The sequence below is a fragment of the Canis lupus genome, chromosome 7 (genome assembly GCF_011100685.1).
Source record: "Canis lupus familiaris isolate Mischka breed German Shepherd chromosome 7, alternate assembly UU_Cfam_GSD_1.0, whole genome shotgun sequence".
NCBI classification, from domain to species: domain Eukaryota; kingdom Metazoa; phylum Chordata; class Mammalia; order Carnivora; family Canidae; genus Canis; species Canis lupus.
In genome coordinates this window covers 20,357,659-20,374,267 of record NC_049228.1, presented here as the reverse complement: position 1 = coordinate 20,374,267, position 16,609 = coordinate 20,357,659, and the positions used below count along the sequence as shown (strand labels likewise).

The window sequence follows — 16,609 nt, the reverse complement described above, 5'->3', positions numbered from 1 at the left end:
GTCCTCAGGCAGACTAGAGTGTCCCCAATTATGAGGGTTGGTAGGCAACATTAAAGAGAAGAGTAGTGCAGATGATGCTGAATTAATTAATTAATATTAAGGGGATGGAAAATGAGGAGTAAAAGGATTAGCTCATTTTCTTTGAGAGTCTTTGAGAGTTTTATGTACATTGAATGCTTCTAGCTTCTAGCTTCTAGTTCTTGGTTTTCTCTCTCACCCCCTCCCCCTGCCCACCTACCCTACTTCACTGCTTTTTCTTTAGCATCTTCTAACTTCCTTTCTGTGTCCTGAAAATGTAGGTGTTCTGCAGGGTCTTCTCAGTAGCACTGCATATCCCCCCTGCCCACCACCTACATATATACATCTCTCACCTCTTCCTTCCCAGAGCAATAAACTCTGCGAAAATGTCCTGCTATACTCATATGCCTAGGATTCCATTCCCCTTGATTCTTTGTTGTTGTTGTTTGTAATTATGTAAGAGTCTCATTTTTAAATCTTTCACTTTTATAGCTGCATATGGATAACTCGCAAATAGTTAGGGGGTGCCTTCTTGATACATCTGCCTGAGTATTTCTCGTAGGTACCTGTAACTGAAGATGCCTGTAATCAAATTAATCAGTTTCTCTCCCAAAGCTTTTCCTCCTATCTGTCCTGTTTTTCTTATGCTGCCCTCATGCCCCCCTCCTTATTTCTTACTTAATGCCCTTTGTGCATCTGAACCAGTGGGTTTGGTCTGTCTGGTGATGCTGCCCTCTGCACTCTGATTCCACCTGCCAGATTTTATTTTCTCAGAAACCACTTTGGATGCAACATCTTCCAGCTTTTTCAAATTCTTGCTTCAGTCTTTTCCTATTTCTGAACTTTCATAATGCTTCATCTGTTCTCATGTAATTTATTAATTTTAAACTTTTTATTACAGTAATTTGTATATATATCTTATCATCCTTACCTATCAAAAATTAGGTTTTAGGCCACTAATAGGTTTCTGCAAGATACAGAAAAAAGGTAGTGCCTGCTTGGAATTTGGTCAGAAGTCCATGTAATTGATAGAGAGAGTGTACTGGACTTGAAAAGCTTTGTGTAAAACTTCTAAATCAATATAACCCATGCTGTAGATAAACATAATGAACATCTTTTAAATTAGTGAGCCTGCTTATAGCCTAAGTTACAGAAATGCTGGGAGGAATTGTAGGTGTGCAGTGTTTAACATCCACTCCCTCTTCCCACTCCGACGCCTTGTGCACTTGGTGCGTGCAAATAAACTACTCTTCCTTTCTTTTTTTTCCCATCGAAGCCCACATTTCTGGATTATATCCGGCCACGTTCCTGGACTTGTCGTTATGTGTTTTAGAAGCTTGGACTCTGATTCATTCCTTGACATTGAAGATGGCTACTCTTCGTGATCTGGGGCCAGCATCCGTTTCCAGCTGTTCCTGAAGTTATCTGTGGTATTTGGATCACTCCACACTTATGGATGGCTCGCTCCACTCCTAGGTCAGCTGAGATGTTGGGAGTTTACTGGATCTTGTGCACTTAAAGCAGTATTTTTTTTTTTTTTTTTTCATTTTTGCCTTTTTGGGAGAAGGGAGACTTGTAGCTGACATAATGACAGTTTTGCTCGGTTTCTGTTTTTTGACTCCATCTAAACATCGAGACTAAACATCATGTTTCCTTAGCCACTGAATTAGCCAAAACACTTAGGAAGAAATCATTCAAATATTTTGGGCTTTAGAAATTTTTTTCAGGCACACTGTTGGAATGTATGCTAATTAGCTGTGTACTTAGGGAAAGAAATAAGGTGGAACGTTTTGCTATTTCTAGTAGAGCAAAAACCTCTAGTTTCCAAAGATAATCTCGTTATACATTCTAATTGTATTTTTCTTTTGAGAAAAGTTCAGTTCTACTCAGTTTTTACCTTTTCTTTATGAAGTATAGGTCATGGTTTCTGTGAAGCAGAATTACATCTTTCACCTTGAGTTTACATCCAAAATATTACATATTGAGGGAACAGAAGTAGGAAGGGAAAAAGAAAGAAGTGGCACCAGACAAAAAAAAGACAGTTTCTTTTATAACTTCCAAAGTAATTTTTAAAAAAGATTTGCTGAGTCAATCATGTGTTTAAATTATTTTATCTTGGAACCTCTGTGGAAGGCAACATTTTTAAATTTAAACTTTAATAACTTTTGGGAAGTTATGCAGTACCCTTTCTTTGTTAAATACTGACTTGCAATATTTTGCAGACTAGTAAGTCTGTAACATATAAGTATTAGTCACCTCCATTAATATTAAAGTGATTTTTAAAGATACAGAAGCTGGCTTCTGCACTGCTCTATTATTACACTTTCAATGGTAGTATACTTTAGATGAAACGAATTAATCATTTTCAAGAAAATGTACTCTATTATGTGATGTTTCCATGTTATAAGATGCCCATTTCTAATACAGTGTGGTGTGCAGGAATTATTTTGTTTATATGTTTGAGGAATGATTAATTGTTTGTAAAGACCGAGTATTTGGAATGGGATATGAAAGTGGCTGAATCTTCCACTCAAAGAAATGAGACTTAAAGAATTACCCAAAAGATGATTTTTATTTGGAGTAGCCAACTTGAGAAGCTGTGTTGGTATTCTAATAGCCTTACTGACTATCCAAAAAGTTTTGGGACATCTCTTTGGGATTCTTTTAAAGTCAGTTTGAGTGTCACAAGAAGGTGAATGGAGTTTTTAGTATGAACAACTTAATTTGGACAAGTACCCAGCCTCTTTACCTGTTTTATTCCAGTACCTCTGATCCAGATGAGTTTATGCAGTTTTCAGATATCTAATCTAATTTTAACAGACAAATGTGTGTGTTATCAGGACATTTTTAAAAAAGTAGTGCACATGTTCCCAAGCAGTAATTGTATGGTGGTGACATAATTGTGATGGGGCCATCACCTCCAAACAAGACTGCTTTAATAAACCTTTTAATCTCTGGGATTTTTATGAAAGATTAAAATGAGTCACTTGAATTTATAACTACATTTTAAATATAATGAGGGAGTTAAGAAAATCAGATTGGTCTAAAGCCTTGTGTATGAGTAAGTCATCAAATGAAGGCAGAGAATGGAACGCTTAGATCTGTATTTCTGTTGAAATTCAGCTGTAAATGTAACATTCTCATTGCTTATTCACTTTGTTGCTCTGTACTGATTCTGAATATTATATTTATTGGATTGAACGCTTTTTGTTTCCAGCTCTCATCTTCCCTTTATTAGTGATTTTATTTTTCTGTCCAAGACCTTGAGGTGACAACAAAAAACATGTTTAAAACTAAAGGCTCTTTAGAACAGGTAAGACTGCCCTAAGAAATTTTCACAAAACGCTTGGAGTAGTAGCTACTTTTGAGAAACTAGTTTGATAGCCATGGTCTTAACTGTTAGCTGCTCTTGGCAAATGTCTGTTTATTTGAACCACTACTTGCACTCCTAAATAAATTAAAACTTCTCATGTGTTTCAGGAAGATTTATTGATTTTTCCTCTTTTGCTAATAGGGGTGAAAATTAGTTACAGGAGGATACTTTGTTCCTTTTGAAAAGGAAAGAGTTTAAAACTTCTTTCCTACAAGAACTATTAGTGATAGTACCTTTATTGTGGGTATTTTCTCTAGGACAACGGTTAAATCTCAAATTTTGTTATAAATCTGTTAGATGCTTTCATTCTCAGTCCTGGATAGTGAAGGAAAAGGGAGTGGTCTGTTTGTTTTTGGTGGCTTAATCTCCTGCAGTTGCCTAAGGGAAGTTGCTTGCTTTATGTTAGAATTAATAATTAGAAAATTGAGGCTCCTTTTAACCTTTCAGTAACTACTTTTTGCTTTTGGAAGCATGAGGAGTGCGGAAAATGTTTTTTCCTTTCAGTTTGTAGGGTAAGAGTGAGGGACGTTGGCAGGTAAAGAAGGTACATTGTGTAAATATTCTCTAATTGCAAATGCAGATTATGTTGTACAAGTCATTCATTTAGTGTAGGCAGTTTCCAATGAATTTTAAAATTATACTTGCCTGAAGAATGGAATCCTGAAAACCTAAAAGAACATTATGTATAAGGTTGGTCATGTGGGTTATGCAGCCCCAAAAGGTATACACTTTATGAATTGAGATCTTTTATGCAAAAAGATATGTTTGTTTTGTGTGATCATGAGTAATTTTAAGTCCAGTTCATTGTTTTGTATGGGGAAAAATAATGAAGGTAAAGGAACATAACTGTAGTAACCAGTGGCCTGATGTACGAAGTTTCAGTTATGAAACCATTAAAATTGTTACACTTAATCCTAGCATGCAAAACAGATAAAATATAGCTGCCACTGGTTGAGACTGGGATGCAGGGCTGGAGTCCTGTTGTTTGGGACACCCATTGTCTCCTACCCCCAAATATCCAGTTAGAAAACCACTGGTGCAGCAAAAAGGAATGTGATGTTTGACAAAGATAGCCCCATCCTACTGGCAGTGTGACAGTGGGCACGGTTGCTTCATTTATCAGAGCCACAGTTTTCCTCATCTGTAAAATGGGGCAAGAGCTACCTCATAGGGTTGTTGCAAAACACTAGCCCTGGCGGAAAACGGGCCTCATTATCTTCTTACCTTCCATAAATTCTAAACCTGAATCCTCATCATCTCGTTGGAATCTTTTAAAAATGCGAATGTTTTCAAATGCTGCACATTCCTGAGAATATGTGCTTTTAAATAGACTCTGTATGATGTGAATCCCCGTCCTACTTTGACGGATACAATAAGCACTCCCATAATGGAACTGACAAGAATTTAACAAGAGTTTTAAAGGCACTCATGTTTCCACCTCCAAAATTAGTTTCTTCTTTATCTGTTTAGCATAAAGGTAAGCTGCTAAAAAGAAAAGCATCTCTGCTTTCACCTAGGTATTTTACTGTTAGAACTACTGTGTACCTTGTAGTTAAATTTTAGAATTTATGGAGAGGAAAGAAACTAACGAAGTCTTACTTTTTGCCAGTGTAAAGAATGCTTATAATCTTGGAAGGCAAAATTCTTAATGGAAGATAGTTCATTCTTTTGTTAATAACGTGTAATGGACTCGCTTACTAATCTTGTGCAAAATTTATGTGACATATATATAGTTTATATAATACAGTTTACATATACGTGCGTATATACTATCAGAAAGATCTGTCTTGGATATTGTTTTATGTATCTTATCTCTAGGCTTTATGTTTATGGCTCAAAAATTGAAACTGGGACATAACGGTTTTGAGGAATAAAGTGAGTATTATTAGTAAAGCTGATAAACATTTGAGTATTCGAACATCACTAAAATTTCTATCAGGTAATAGAATTTTGGAACCCAGTTTATAAAGGAGGTAAAACACAACTTCAACTCTGGTTGAAACAGGAGAATGGAGTCCTTCCTGCTTGGTCTGCCCATGCTCTTTCTCATCCTAAATTTAATGTCCTGTTTGTACAATTTTACAGTTTTATCATTATTGATGTTCAATCTATATAATCTTCAAAGCCCTTAATAAAGTTTTTTTTTTCTGTAAAGCATAAAGACTTTTTAATAGCTAATTTGGATTTGAGAAAAAGAAAGGGTTAATCTCAGAAGTGATACAGTTTAAAAACTAGAACTGCCTCTTCTGTATTCCTTTTTCCTTTCTTCCTTATTTCAACATTATATTCACTATTTCTGCTTCCCATATGCCCTTCCCAAGGGAGTGCTAACCTTTAAGCTAGCAGATACTCCACTGTGTTTTTGGTGTTCGTTTGTTTTAATGACATGGTAGGTGTTCTTATTGTTTTAAATAACTGAGACATGAGGCAGTTTGTGCATGCAAGCAGTTAGGGATATAATTTGAATTCCCATGTGCGCATGTGCCAATTCTTGGGTGAGATGAGAGCTCCAACTCCAGCTCTACCATTTGGGCCAGTGTGACAGCCTCCTTCCCATGTTTACACTTATCTAGCTTGCGCTTTAAATCCATCGTGTTCTGAACGCAGCTGAAAGTTCATGGAGATCTGAGGTTGTTTTAAAAGTTTTTCTATAATTAAAGATGTTTTTTTCTAAGTCACTTGTGTCTGCTCTTTTCCTGAATTCTACTCAGGAGTCTCCCCTGAACGCCCTGCCCTGTTTGTATAATCACTGGTACTCTCACTTTGTTCAGTATGCATTGTCTTAAGATTAACTTAAAAATCTACATAGAAAATGGCAAAATATTGCATATGTGAAGAATGTGGTAAATAAATATATTTGGAAAGAACCTAGTCTCTCTTGTTTTTAAAAGCATTTTAATTTTACTCAATGTCTAAGTATTTCATGATTACAGATGTTTTTCATCTTAGTGTCAGGCAGCTTTATGTGCTGAATACAGCCAAAGAGAAGGTAAGTAACAAAAACTTTCTTATCCGGAATGACGGAGAGGGAGCCATGTTACAAATTAATAAATGATAGAGGCCAGTTGTGACACTGATACTTTGAGCCTCCTCTCATTATTGTGGTCATTATTTGTTGCCTGACTCCTGCAGTTTGCCTGTTAAAACTTGTGAATGGCTATTTCTGAAAAATGTACCCACCTCCTCCCCTAATGGGTAGACACGGACTTAGTTTTCTAATGGATGGTAGAAAATCTGTTGGTCAAGAAATGTGCCTTTTCAGATAAGACTTGGGGAAACTGATTTTGTTGACGCAAGAAACTGATTTCCTTCCTCCAAAGAATCTCCTCGTAATAGGAACCCATTATGAGTAGGATTTGACATCACAACATTCTTTGCATAGATGCATCCTCGTTCTAATAGCCAGGAAGTCCTCTCTTCTTCCATGCTCTAGCTCTAGCCACCTCTTCTGCAGGGCCAGAGGAGTGGGAAGGGGGAGATTGCTTCAGAAATAAGATGTGCCCCTCCCTGTTTCTTGGATCAAGTGAGTATTCTTTGGGCATACTCGGGCAAAGCCACAGTGTGGCAGTTTTCCTTGATGATTTACTCAAGTTGAGGGTCCTGACCTTTTAGGCTCAGCTTGCATTTGGACTCCAGTGAACAAAGTTCATGAATATGATGAAAAAAACTGGAATACCAGTTTATAAATAGATTGAGAAGTCACACAGAGAATGGCATACTCAGGTTGGCATGCTTGCTGACTGAATTTGCTTTGTAGAAGCCCATTTTATGATGAGAAAGATGAATTTATTCTAGATTGCATCAACGCCACATTCCAGGTGTGCGGTGTGAACGAAACCAAAATTCTATTTCTTCCTGTAGGCATACCCATGTGGAATCAGAAGAAGGGTACTTAATAATGACAGAACTAAGATAGGCTGAGGCATCATTTCAGTTTTAGGAATGTCCTTCTGTGGAAGCAACACAAGAAGTTACTCTTCCCCTGAGAGGCACTTCCTTGGGCGGTGCCTAGATTTCTTTGTCTCCTTCACCACATTTATTGATACCTTCATTCTTTAACTACATTAAGTGCAAACGCAGGCCTGCTTCCCACTCAGACTCCTTTAGGAAGCTATGCATGTTATATGGAAGTGCCCACACACGTAAAAACTGATGTGGTAGGGGCCGGCTGGGTAGCTCAGTCAGTTAGGCGTCCAGACTCTTGATTTCAGCTCAGGTCATGATCTCAGGGCCATGAGATTGAGCCCTGCATAGGGCTCTCCCCTACTGACCCTCCCCAGCTTGTTCTTTCTTTCTCTGTCAAAAGCCTTGAATTGGTAAAAGGATTGGTGCAAACATACTCCATGTGTTTTTTTTCCTAGCTCAGGGCATGTTTGGTGATCACACTGAAACTCTTCTTAGATACTGTCCAGTCGAAGCCAGAGGACCCCACTGCTGAGTGGGTGGTGTTAGGCTGCCACAGGAGTTAGTCCATGCCAACAAGCTCAGTTAGCCTTGTTTATAACTACAGCTGGGATTTTTACTATTATGAGGTTTTTATTTAGGAAAGTTATTACTTGCTCATTTTGGATTTTGCTATGATATTTTCCATTGAAGACCTCAATAATGCTTAACTTCTTTCCACCTTAGGGATCCCTTGTGATCTTTCAAAATTATGAGAGGAGTTTCCCCCGAGTAGCAATTATATTCTTCAATAGCTATGGCCTTACTGTAATATTTTTAAGTGCTCCTCTGTTTTTGTGCTTACTGCTTCACATACTTCTACAACTTAAATGCAGACCTTTGCTTGGGAAACAGTATATATAATCACACCATACACAGGATAGAAAATGAGAAGTAACTTTTGACGCCTTTTTCTTCATACCACACATTCTACAGATTTTTACTTTATGTGTCTCTTGAATCTGTTCACTTGTCCTCATCTGTTCTATCAATGCCCTACTTTTTAAAAACTAGGTTAAGAATATGAAGGAGTTACCTTGTTCTTCCAGTACCCAAAAGCTTAATAAACTGTGTAAGCTGAACGTTGGAATGTTAGGATTTCTGAAGTTCAGTCTTCTGGTTTTGGTTCCAAACTAGAATGGAAGTGAGGAAGGAGGAAAGCAAACTGGAGAAAATGACCTTCCACCTGCTTGTGCATTGCTTTTGCCCTTTACTTGTTTATTTGCCAGTCCTTAGAGGGAAATACATGTGTGCTATTTATGAGTGCTCTGTGTCTATTGTGATTCTTGGAAAATTGAGAGAAAAATAGATGGGATAGGGCTAAAGGCTAAAATGCTCAGACAGCCAAGATGTTTCACTAGGGAGAATTAAAAGGAGCCACTGAGCTTATGTGTGTATGATTGTGTTTTAAAGATCTATTTTAGAGGGAGAGTGTGGGGAGGGACAGAAGGAGAGAATCTTAAAGCAGACTCCCCCCGACTGCAGAGCTCACTAGGGGCTCCATCCAACCATCCATAAAACCATGACCTGAGCTGAAACCAAGAGCTGGATGCATACCTGACTGAGCCACTCAGGCACTGTGTTGAGACTGTTGTTTTTATTTTCAACACTCTGCTCATATTTTTAATTGCAATTATCCTGAAAACCAGAAACCAAATCCATCAGCTCAGGAGCAGAACTGTCCAGTTGATTTTCAAACACCACTCAGCAAAGGTGTTTGGGTCAGACAGTGTGGTTAGGTACTAAGGAACAGGACAGTAGATCGAGTTATTTTCCCTTCTAAAATATATTTGCCAGACTAGAGTCATTTAGACACTGGAATTCCACCAGTACTATTTAGCATTAAAGACCCCATTTTTTTTTTTAAGGTAGCGGTATTAGGGAATTTATAATATTGCTAGAATTCTAAGGAAGTGTAGTTATTGAAATTTTGAGAGCGAGCAGAGCAGTGCCTAGATTTGTGTCTCCTTTACATTTACGGATCCTTTCATTAGCGACACTAAGCAGAGGCCAAGGGAGAAGCAGGCTCCCCGCTGAGTAGGGAGCCTTCTGGGAGCTCCACCCCAGGACCCCGAGGTCATGACCCGAGCAGAAACCAGGCCCCCAACCACTGAGCCACGGAGCCGCCCCAAGGCTCCATCTTCATAGAAAACAACCACCGGTGGCGATAAGGGAAGGGAATTCTTCTCCAAGCGAATGCGTTTATCCCCTTCTTTCCTGAGAACGGGTTCTTGACGGGATGAGCACTGGGTATTATTCTGTATGTTGGCAAATTGAACACCAATAAAAAATTTATTAAAAAAAAAAAAAAGAACAGGTTCTTAGGAAGCCCCAACATTTTTGCTTGGCTCGGCTCCGCCCAAATCGCAATCTCCTTCCCTGCCTCCAGCCAAAAAAAAAAAAAAAAAAGCCACGCCGACCTAAGAATGCCTTGAGCGTGCAGCCGGGTGGGGTCGGGGTCGCGCGTCCGTCCGGAGGAAGACGATCGCAAGGTCAAGGTCAGGGGCAGCATCCGCATCAGCCTCAACCGACAGGCTCTGGGTTCCTATGGTTACGTGGTTTCGCCCTGCATTTGGCTTTTAGGAAAATATGAAAAACGAAAAAGCAAGTTGGGAGAGAACGATGCAAGCACGGTTGTCTTAGGGGAGGCTGGCTCCCACCTGGCGGCGCCTCGGGTGGGGGCCGCGCGGGGGCGGGGGGCACCCCGGGCACCGCTGGCGCCTGCGCACTGGCCACGACCTGCGGGCGGGAGCGCCGCGGTGTAGACATATCCGCGCTCCTGCTGTGAGAGCAACCCGATTAAATATTTGTGTTCTCCGTGGCTGCCGAACCTACGCTGCGGGTAAAACCGCCGCATCCCCGAGGGCCGGGATGGCTGCCTCGCGGTCTCCCTCCGCCGCCGGCACCGCGGGAGACAGCCCCCGGCGAGGGCCGCGAGAGCTCGGGGTCCTGCGTTTCTATGGCGACACACGGCGCTTCCCACGCCTGCGGTGCCGCGGCGGCGCGGCCTCGGCCTCGGCCTCGGCCTCGGCCTCGGTGCGCCCCAGGGCCCCGCGCGTCGGGGGGCGGGGCGGGCGGCTCCTTCCGGGGCGGGGCTCCGGCGCGCCCCGCCCCCCGCCGCGGCAGGTGACCCGAGGGCGCGCGGGCTCCTGGCGCGGGAAGCGGCGCTGCTGGAGGAGTTAGGAGCCCGGCCGTGACGCCGCGCCCCGTGGGTCTCTCTCTCCTGTTGCTGCAGGACGCGCGGCAGCGTTGCCAAATGCGAGGACACCGCTGGCTTGTTTCTAAGTTGACTTTCCGGAGCGATATTTCAAGTGACTAAAGAGTGGTGGGAGACCTTGATGGTTATGTCTCTTCCGAAGACGCCCTCCACGTTCCTAACCTCCGTGCCCGCACCTGAGGGCAAAACGTTAAAGGTGTCTGCCTCCAAGGAGGAGACGGGTAAGGTTCCTCACAGATCCCGCACACCGACAGGGATCGTGGCCCTCGGTGGAACTCACGGCCCCGGTTCCCCTGAATCCCAGATTCCAGGATGCCGTCATTACTTTAGTTTTTACACTACACTTGTTTCAGTAAAATCAAAAGCCATTCCTTTTATAGTTCTTTTGAGCCAGAGGCCTGCCTCACCACTACACCTAAAGACTTTTTTTCAAAGGATGTTGAGTTCTATATTGCTATGACTTTTTATTTTTTATTTTATTTTATATTTTTTTATTTTTAAGGATTTTATTTATTCATGAGATACAAAGAGAGGGAGAGAGAGGCAGAGACACAGGCAGAGGGAGAAGCAGGCTCCATGCAGGGAGCCTGACGCGGGACTCCATCCCGGGACTCCAGGATCACGCCCCGGGCTGAAGGCGGTGCTAAACCGCTGAGCCACTCAGAGATCCCCAGCTATGACTTTTTTAAAAAGATTCAGTTATTTATTTTAGAGAGAGAAAGAGGAGGGTGAGGGGAGCAACAGAAAGAGAGGAAGAAAACCCAAGCATACTCCCCGGCCAAGTGCAGAGTGCGAGGGAGGCTCGATCTCGCCACCTTGAGATCATGACCAGAGCGGAAATCAAGAGTCCTGGGCTTGGCGCACCTGGGTGGCTCAGTCAGGCCTCTGCTTCCACCTCCTGTCCTGAGCCCAGGGTCCTGGGATGGAGCCCCACGTCTGGCCCCCTGCTCACTGGGGAACCTGCTTCTCCCTTCACCTCTCCCTCTGTCTGCCGTTCCAGCTGTTTGTGCTCTCCCTTGCTCTCTCTTTCAAATAAATAATATAATTCATTTAAAAAAAGTCATATACTCAACTGACTGAAGCATCCAGGCACCCCTAGTTGTTTTGAAGGTTTTATTTATTTATTAAAGATTTTTATTTATTCAAAACATAGAGAGAGGCAGAGGGAGAAGCAGGCCTGGGCCTGATCAGGACTCGATCTCAGGACCCAGGGATCGCGACCTGAGCCAAAGGCAGACATTCCACCACTGAGCTACCCAGGCGTCCCAGGCATCCCTAATTTTATATTGTGTTAAATTCACTGTTTTAAGTTCCAGTAGTTGTATGAAAGTACTTTTTTGGTACCTGGGCTCTGACTTTAAAGAACCAGTTCGTAGCGGGTCTCAATAATTATTCTAAATGACAATAATTCCTTAAGATTTTCATTCATATACAGATGAATGCAGAACTGCACTAAAAGAAGAATCCACTAGACTCATCCCTACTCCCATTATGCCAAAAATCCCTCCAACACCTTCATCTTGTTTTTTTAAGGGAGATTGTCCTAAAGCCCCCTCCAGCAATTTTTCCCCCTTCTTGTTTCTTGTGATGTTCTAAACCCATTTCAGACATTCAAGAGATAAAGAGATTTGGTAATGCGAACTTTGGAAGTTGTGCTGGTGAACCAGTAAGGCATGATACCTCCTTATAGGAATTAATGATGATGGAGCAGAAGGCAAGCTGAGGGCAAAGCACAAGCTGACACCCCGCAACCCTCCCAGCTCCCCATCCTGGGTGGGCTGTGTGTGACACTCCTCAAGCACTCCTGGCTGCCCTAAGACTAAGGGAAGGGAAAAACAAATGATTTGCTAATATAGATTAAAGTCCCACAAGACACAAGTCTCCGTCAGTTTACCAGTGTCTTAGTGATTTACAGAGAAAAAGCATTCTTATTAATAGTCTAACTTTCAGAGACTCATAATTCAATTTTCTGGAGCCCTAACATCATCCTCCCTTCCATGAGTAATGTGGGAAATAGAGGCATAAGGAAATGTGAACAAAGTTAAGTTTCTTTATGACCTTTTGCTTATTGACAGGGACTTGTAATAGAAAAAGTAGAACACATTCCTCCAAAAAGCTCTCAAAACTGTCTTAATCCCTTATTAGGAGAAAAACAACCTTAACTGGGTAATAGCCAGGCCTCCAGTATCCTATAAATCTTCTTTAGCATGTCAAAGTTCTTTTTGAAAACCTTTTTTTTCCTTACCTCCCCCAACTCCCAAGTATGTAATCAGCTATTCCTCAACCCCAGGGCAGCAGCTCTTTTTGCCCACAGATCCTGTCCCGTGCTTTAATGAAATCTCTTTGCACCAAAGATGTCTAAAGAATTCTTTCTTGGCCTTTGGCTCTGTACCTCACCAACATTCCAAAAATATATCGTTAACATAAACCGCACTTCATGAGGGGCATAGATTAGTGGAGAGATCTGTGAGAGTGACAACCCAGCTCTCCTTGCTGACTTCATAGGAGGCCCTTTCCTGTTTGTCTCCATTCCCTATCTTTACAACTCCCCTGCCCTACTCAGGCAGAATAGAACACTCTTTGTATAGCTCTTACTCTGCCAGCTTGCTCAGATTATTCCACTGTCTTCATTTACAACAATCCTGATTCAGCTTTTTTTTTTTTTTCAGCTTTTAATCTTAAACCCAACTCAGATCCCTTTTGCTCTAAAAATGCCCCAATTAATGCAGTTATTCTCACCTTTGGATTTATATAGAAATAATTACTAAATAATTTGACCATTTTGAAGAGAGATTTCTATTGTCCTTTTCACATCAAAGGGGGAAGGAGATGTTTCCATCATTTTAAGGCTGTTCACTGAGTTGAGCAGGTAATGGGAGTTTAATTTCCACCTTTGAATTTGGAATAATGGCAGTTCATGTTCACGCCTCAAATTTTGGAACTGTGTGTGATGTAAGTGTGAGGAGGGCAGGCAACATGAAGGTTTTGTTTTTTTTTTCTTGACTAGATGATGTTCAGTATTTATTTATAAAAAAGATTTTATTTATTTATTTTGAGAAAGACAGCAGGAGCAGAGAGAGGGAGAAGCAGACTCTCCCCCTCCATTGAGCAGGGAGCCAGGATTTGGACTCAATCCCAGGACCCTGAGATCATGACCTGAGCCAAAGGCAGATGCTTAACCCACTGAGCCACCCAGGTGCCCCAGTGGTGTTCAGTGTTTAAGATATTGTTGCTATTCTTGGCAACCAGAAGCAGTGTTTGCTGTTACCATACAGGTAGTATTGCTGAGACAGCCTGGGAATCTCCCAACTAACTACAAGAAAATTGCAGCAGGTTTTTCTTTCCTGTTACTTTCTTAGGACTTCCTGAACTAAAGGAGAAAAAAAGTATAGTGGATCATCCTAAACCCCTCCCAACATCCCTTCAGAATGAGTTCATCCCTGAGGAAGTTCTTCTTTCTTTGACCTGTACAGCCAATGCTGGTCCTTGTCCTGAAAACTTACTGCCTCCTAAGAAAATTAAAACCCCAAAGGTGGGTATATACCTATATGAAGTACTTGGGAACATACATCTTTTTGGTATCCAACTCATTAGGTATTTGTTGAGCATATTATTGTTAAAAACCAAAATTTAATAAATTTGAGGATCTAACTGACTTTATTCAACAATTCATGAATCAGCATCTGATATAGGAAATGGAAAGGAGTTCAGAGAAGCTGTACAAAAAATAGAGGTTTTTTTTTTATTGTTGTTTTGTTTTTGTTTTTTAGAAAGTGGGAAGGGACAAGGAAGTTGTAAACAAAAGAAAGGATTATTGGATTATTTTGGGCAAGGTCATCTTCTCCTGGGAAGGGGTGGGAGCCTATCAGACTGATGACCTCACTAGTGCTGGTCAGGAACTGCCAGCTGATTGGCTAAAAATGCCAGAACCTCAATTAGGTAAGGTGTTAAGTGTTGGCTTGCTGATGTAGGGCTTAGCACAAGTTCAGGCTTGTTGTTTCTTTTTTAATGTTACATATTCCCAATTATCTTTCAAAATACTCTAAAATTAATCTCCTAGATTGAAAACTAAAATCATTTTCACTAGTGTTTCCAAGGAAATGCTTTTTCTTTCACTTTTGAATTGTCCCAGTTTCAATTATTCTCCATAGTATTGATGAAGCAGCATTTTGCTCTCATTCCCGTAGGCTATCCAAGGGCCTTTAATGTAAACATTGCAAAGGGTTAACAGATTTCATTTGACCACAGCGCTCTCTGCTGTATGTTCATGTATTTGCTTTTTCTTAGGGTACTCTTCCGCGTCCTGCTGACCAAGTCTGGTATCACCCTATTCGAAGAAATAAGTTCAAATACCTGATTGACCATCCTGTTTCCCTAACTGGTGCTGGAAGGTAAAGAAGGCAGATGGGTCGATGCAGATGAAGAGAGTCGTTTTCTCATCTTATTTCTTTGGGAGGGGCACAATTGGAAAAACCATAGATGCAAAGATTTTAAATTTAAAGCTTACAAGATCTTTGATGAGTCACAATACAATCTGAAGGCGGCACAGGACCACCCTTCTGTGTGTATGATCATTAACTCTACTGGCTTTTGGTTTGTTTAGATTTGCTTTTTTGCATGCCTTTCTGTATTTGTCCACTTACTCCTCTGTCCCTGGTTGTACCCTCCAATAGGGAGAGTGCCTGTTTCATCTGTACATTTAAGAAGAGTGAGGTAACGCAGCATCATGAATACTTTGAAAAGCAAGTGTAGGGCAGCCCCGGTGGTGCAGCGGTTTAGCGCCACCTGCAGCTCGGGGTGTGATCCTGGAGACCTGGGATCGGGTCCCATGTTGGGCTCCCTGCATGGAGCCTGCTTCTCCCTCTGCCTGTGTCTCTGCCTCTCTCTCTCTCTCTCTGTCTCTCATGAATAAATAAATAAAATCTTTAAAAAAAAAAAAAAGGCAAGTGCTTACTCCCTGGTTTTTCTTAAAGTGAACTCTCCATCTTTAGATCAAATTAGCAAACACTATTTATCGTTTTTATGTCATTCCTAAACACATTCTGAATGTCATGGCTTTTCCTGTGAAGATTGTGACTTGCTCGTTTTCTGTGTGTAATCCACTTATCAGTTGCATGCCGCTCATGAGATATCACTTCATCTGAAAGAAATAATATGTAATATTATGGCACATTAATATATAATAATAAAAATGCTAATATGTGGATAGGTTATTTAGTCTTTCTGAGTTCCATATTCTCATTTATAAAAAAGGAGTAATAGACTTACTCCATTTTGTGTACCTTTCAGGGATATTGTAAAACATATTTTAGAGGAGATAATGGGCAGAGCTATATATGTATGTAAGCTCTACAGCCAATGTGGGGCTCGAACTCACAACCCTGAGATCAAGAGGCATGTGATCCACTGACTGACCAGCTGGGTGCCCCATGGTTAGTGCTATTTTAATATAAGCTATTATTATTCAGCTGTGTCTCAGTGCTAGAAAAAGTGGCAGGAACTTGGGCTATTAACTTTTGTGTCCTGGGGCTTTAGTGTCAGAGCATCTGTATTTTATATTGTGCCTTCAGATCATGGTTATAATTATTTCTAGTTATAATTAGTAGTTATGAGATGTTTGAAGTACTTTGAAAAAAATAATAAGCTGTATCTGAATGAAGCAATAACCCAGTATTAAAGTTTTAATGTCAAATGCCTTCTGACTTGGAATTTTTTTTAAAGATTTTATTTATTTATTCATGATAGAGAGAGAGAGAGAGAGAGGCAGAGACACAGGCAGAGGGAGAAGCAGGCTCCAAGCTGGGAACCCGACGCGGGACTCGATCCTGGGACTCCAGGATCGTGCCCTGGGCCAAAGGCAGGTGCCAAACCACTGAGCCAAAAATTCCATGACTTGGAATTTTTAAGCTGTGAAGATATGTATTGTGGTAAACAGGATAATGGCCTCCCCTCAAAATGTTCTCACTGTACCTCAGAACTTGAGTACTTACTTTGCATAGCTAAAAGACTTTGCAGATGTGATTAAGGTTAAGGACCATGAGATGGACGGAATAACCTGG

The 16,609-nt window shown here is 41.1% G+C and overlaps 2 protein-coding genes across 11 annotated transcripts in view; both read left to right on the top strand.

Annotated features, from left to right (window-relative positions):
- Positions 1 to 6,258, top strand: part of SOAT1 (sterol O-acyltransferase 1) — a 74,996-nt gene extending 68,738 nt beyond the window's left edge. For all 4 annotated transcript variants that reach the window (XM_038542363.1, XM_038542361.1, XM_038542362.1 and 1 more), the window contains one exon: positions 1,295 to 6,258. In XM_038542363.1, coding sequence (XP_038398291.1) covers positions 1,295 to 1,351 — 57 coding nt within the window. In that variant the 3' untranslated portion in view covers positions 1,352 to 6,258. The remainder of the gene's footprint in view (positions 1 to 1,294) is intronic.
- A 500-nt stretch (positions 6,259 to 6,758) lies between these two features.
- AXDND1 (axonemal dynein light chain domain containing 1) overlaps positions 6,759 to 16,609 on the top strand; it is a 106,376-nt gene continuing 96,525 nt past the window's right edge. For 4 of the 7 annotated variants that reach the window (XM_038542357.1, XM_038542356.1, XM_038542359.1 and 1 more), the window contains exons 1-4: positions 6,759 to 6,914; positions 10,569 to 10,771; positions 13,910 to 14,082; positions 14,838 to 14,941. In XM_038542357.1, the coding sequence (XP_038398285.1) occupies positions 10,672 to 10,771; positions 13,910 to 14,082; positions 14,838 to 14,941 (377 nt within the window). In that variant the 5' untranslated portion in view covers positions 6,759 to 6,914; positions 10,569 to 10,671. Of the gene's footprint in view, positions 6,915 to 9,814; positions 9,832 to 10,568; positions 10,772 to 13,909; positions 14,083 to 14,837; positions 14,942 to 16,609 lie in introns of those variants that run through there. The other 3 variants (XM_038542355.1, XM_038542358.1, XM_038542360.1) reach the window with 3 other exon arrangements.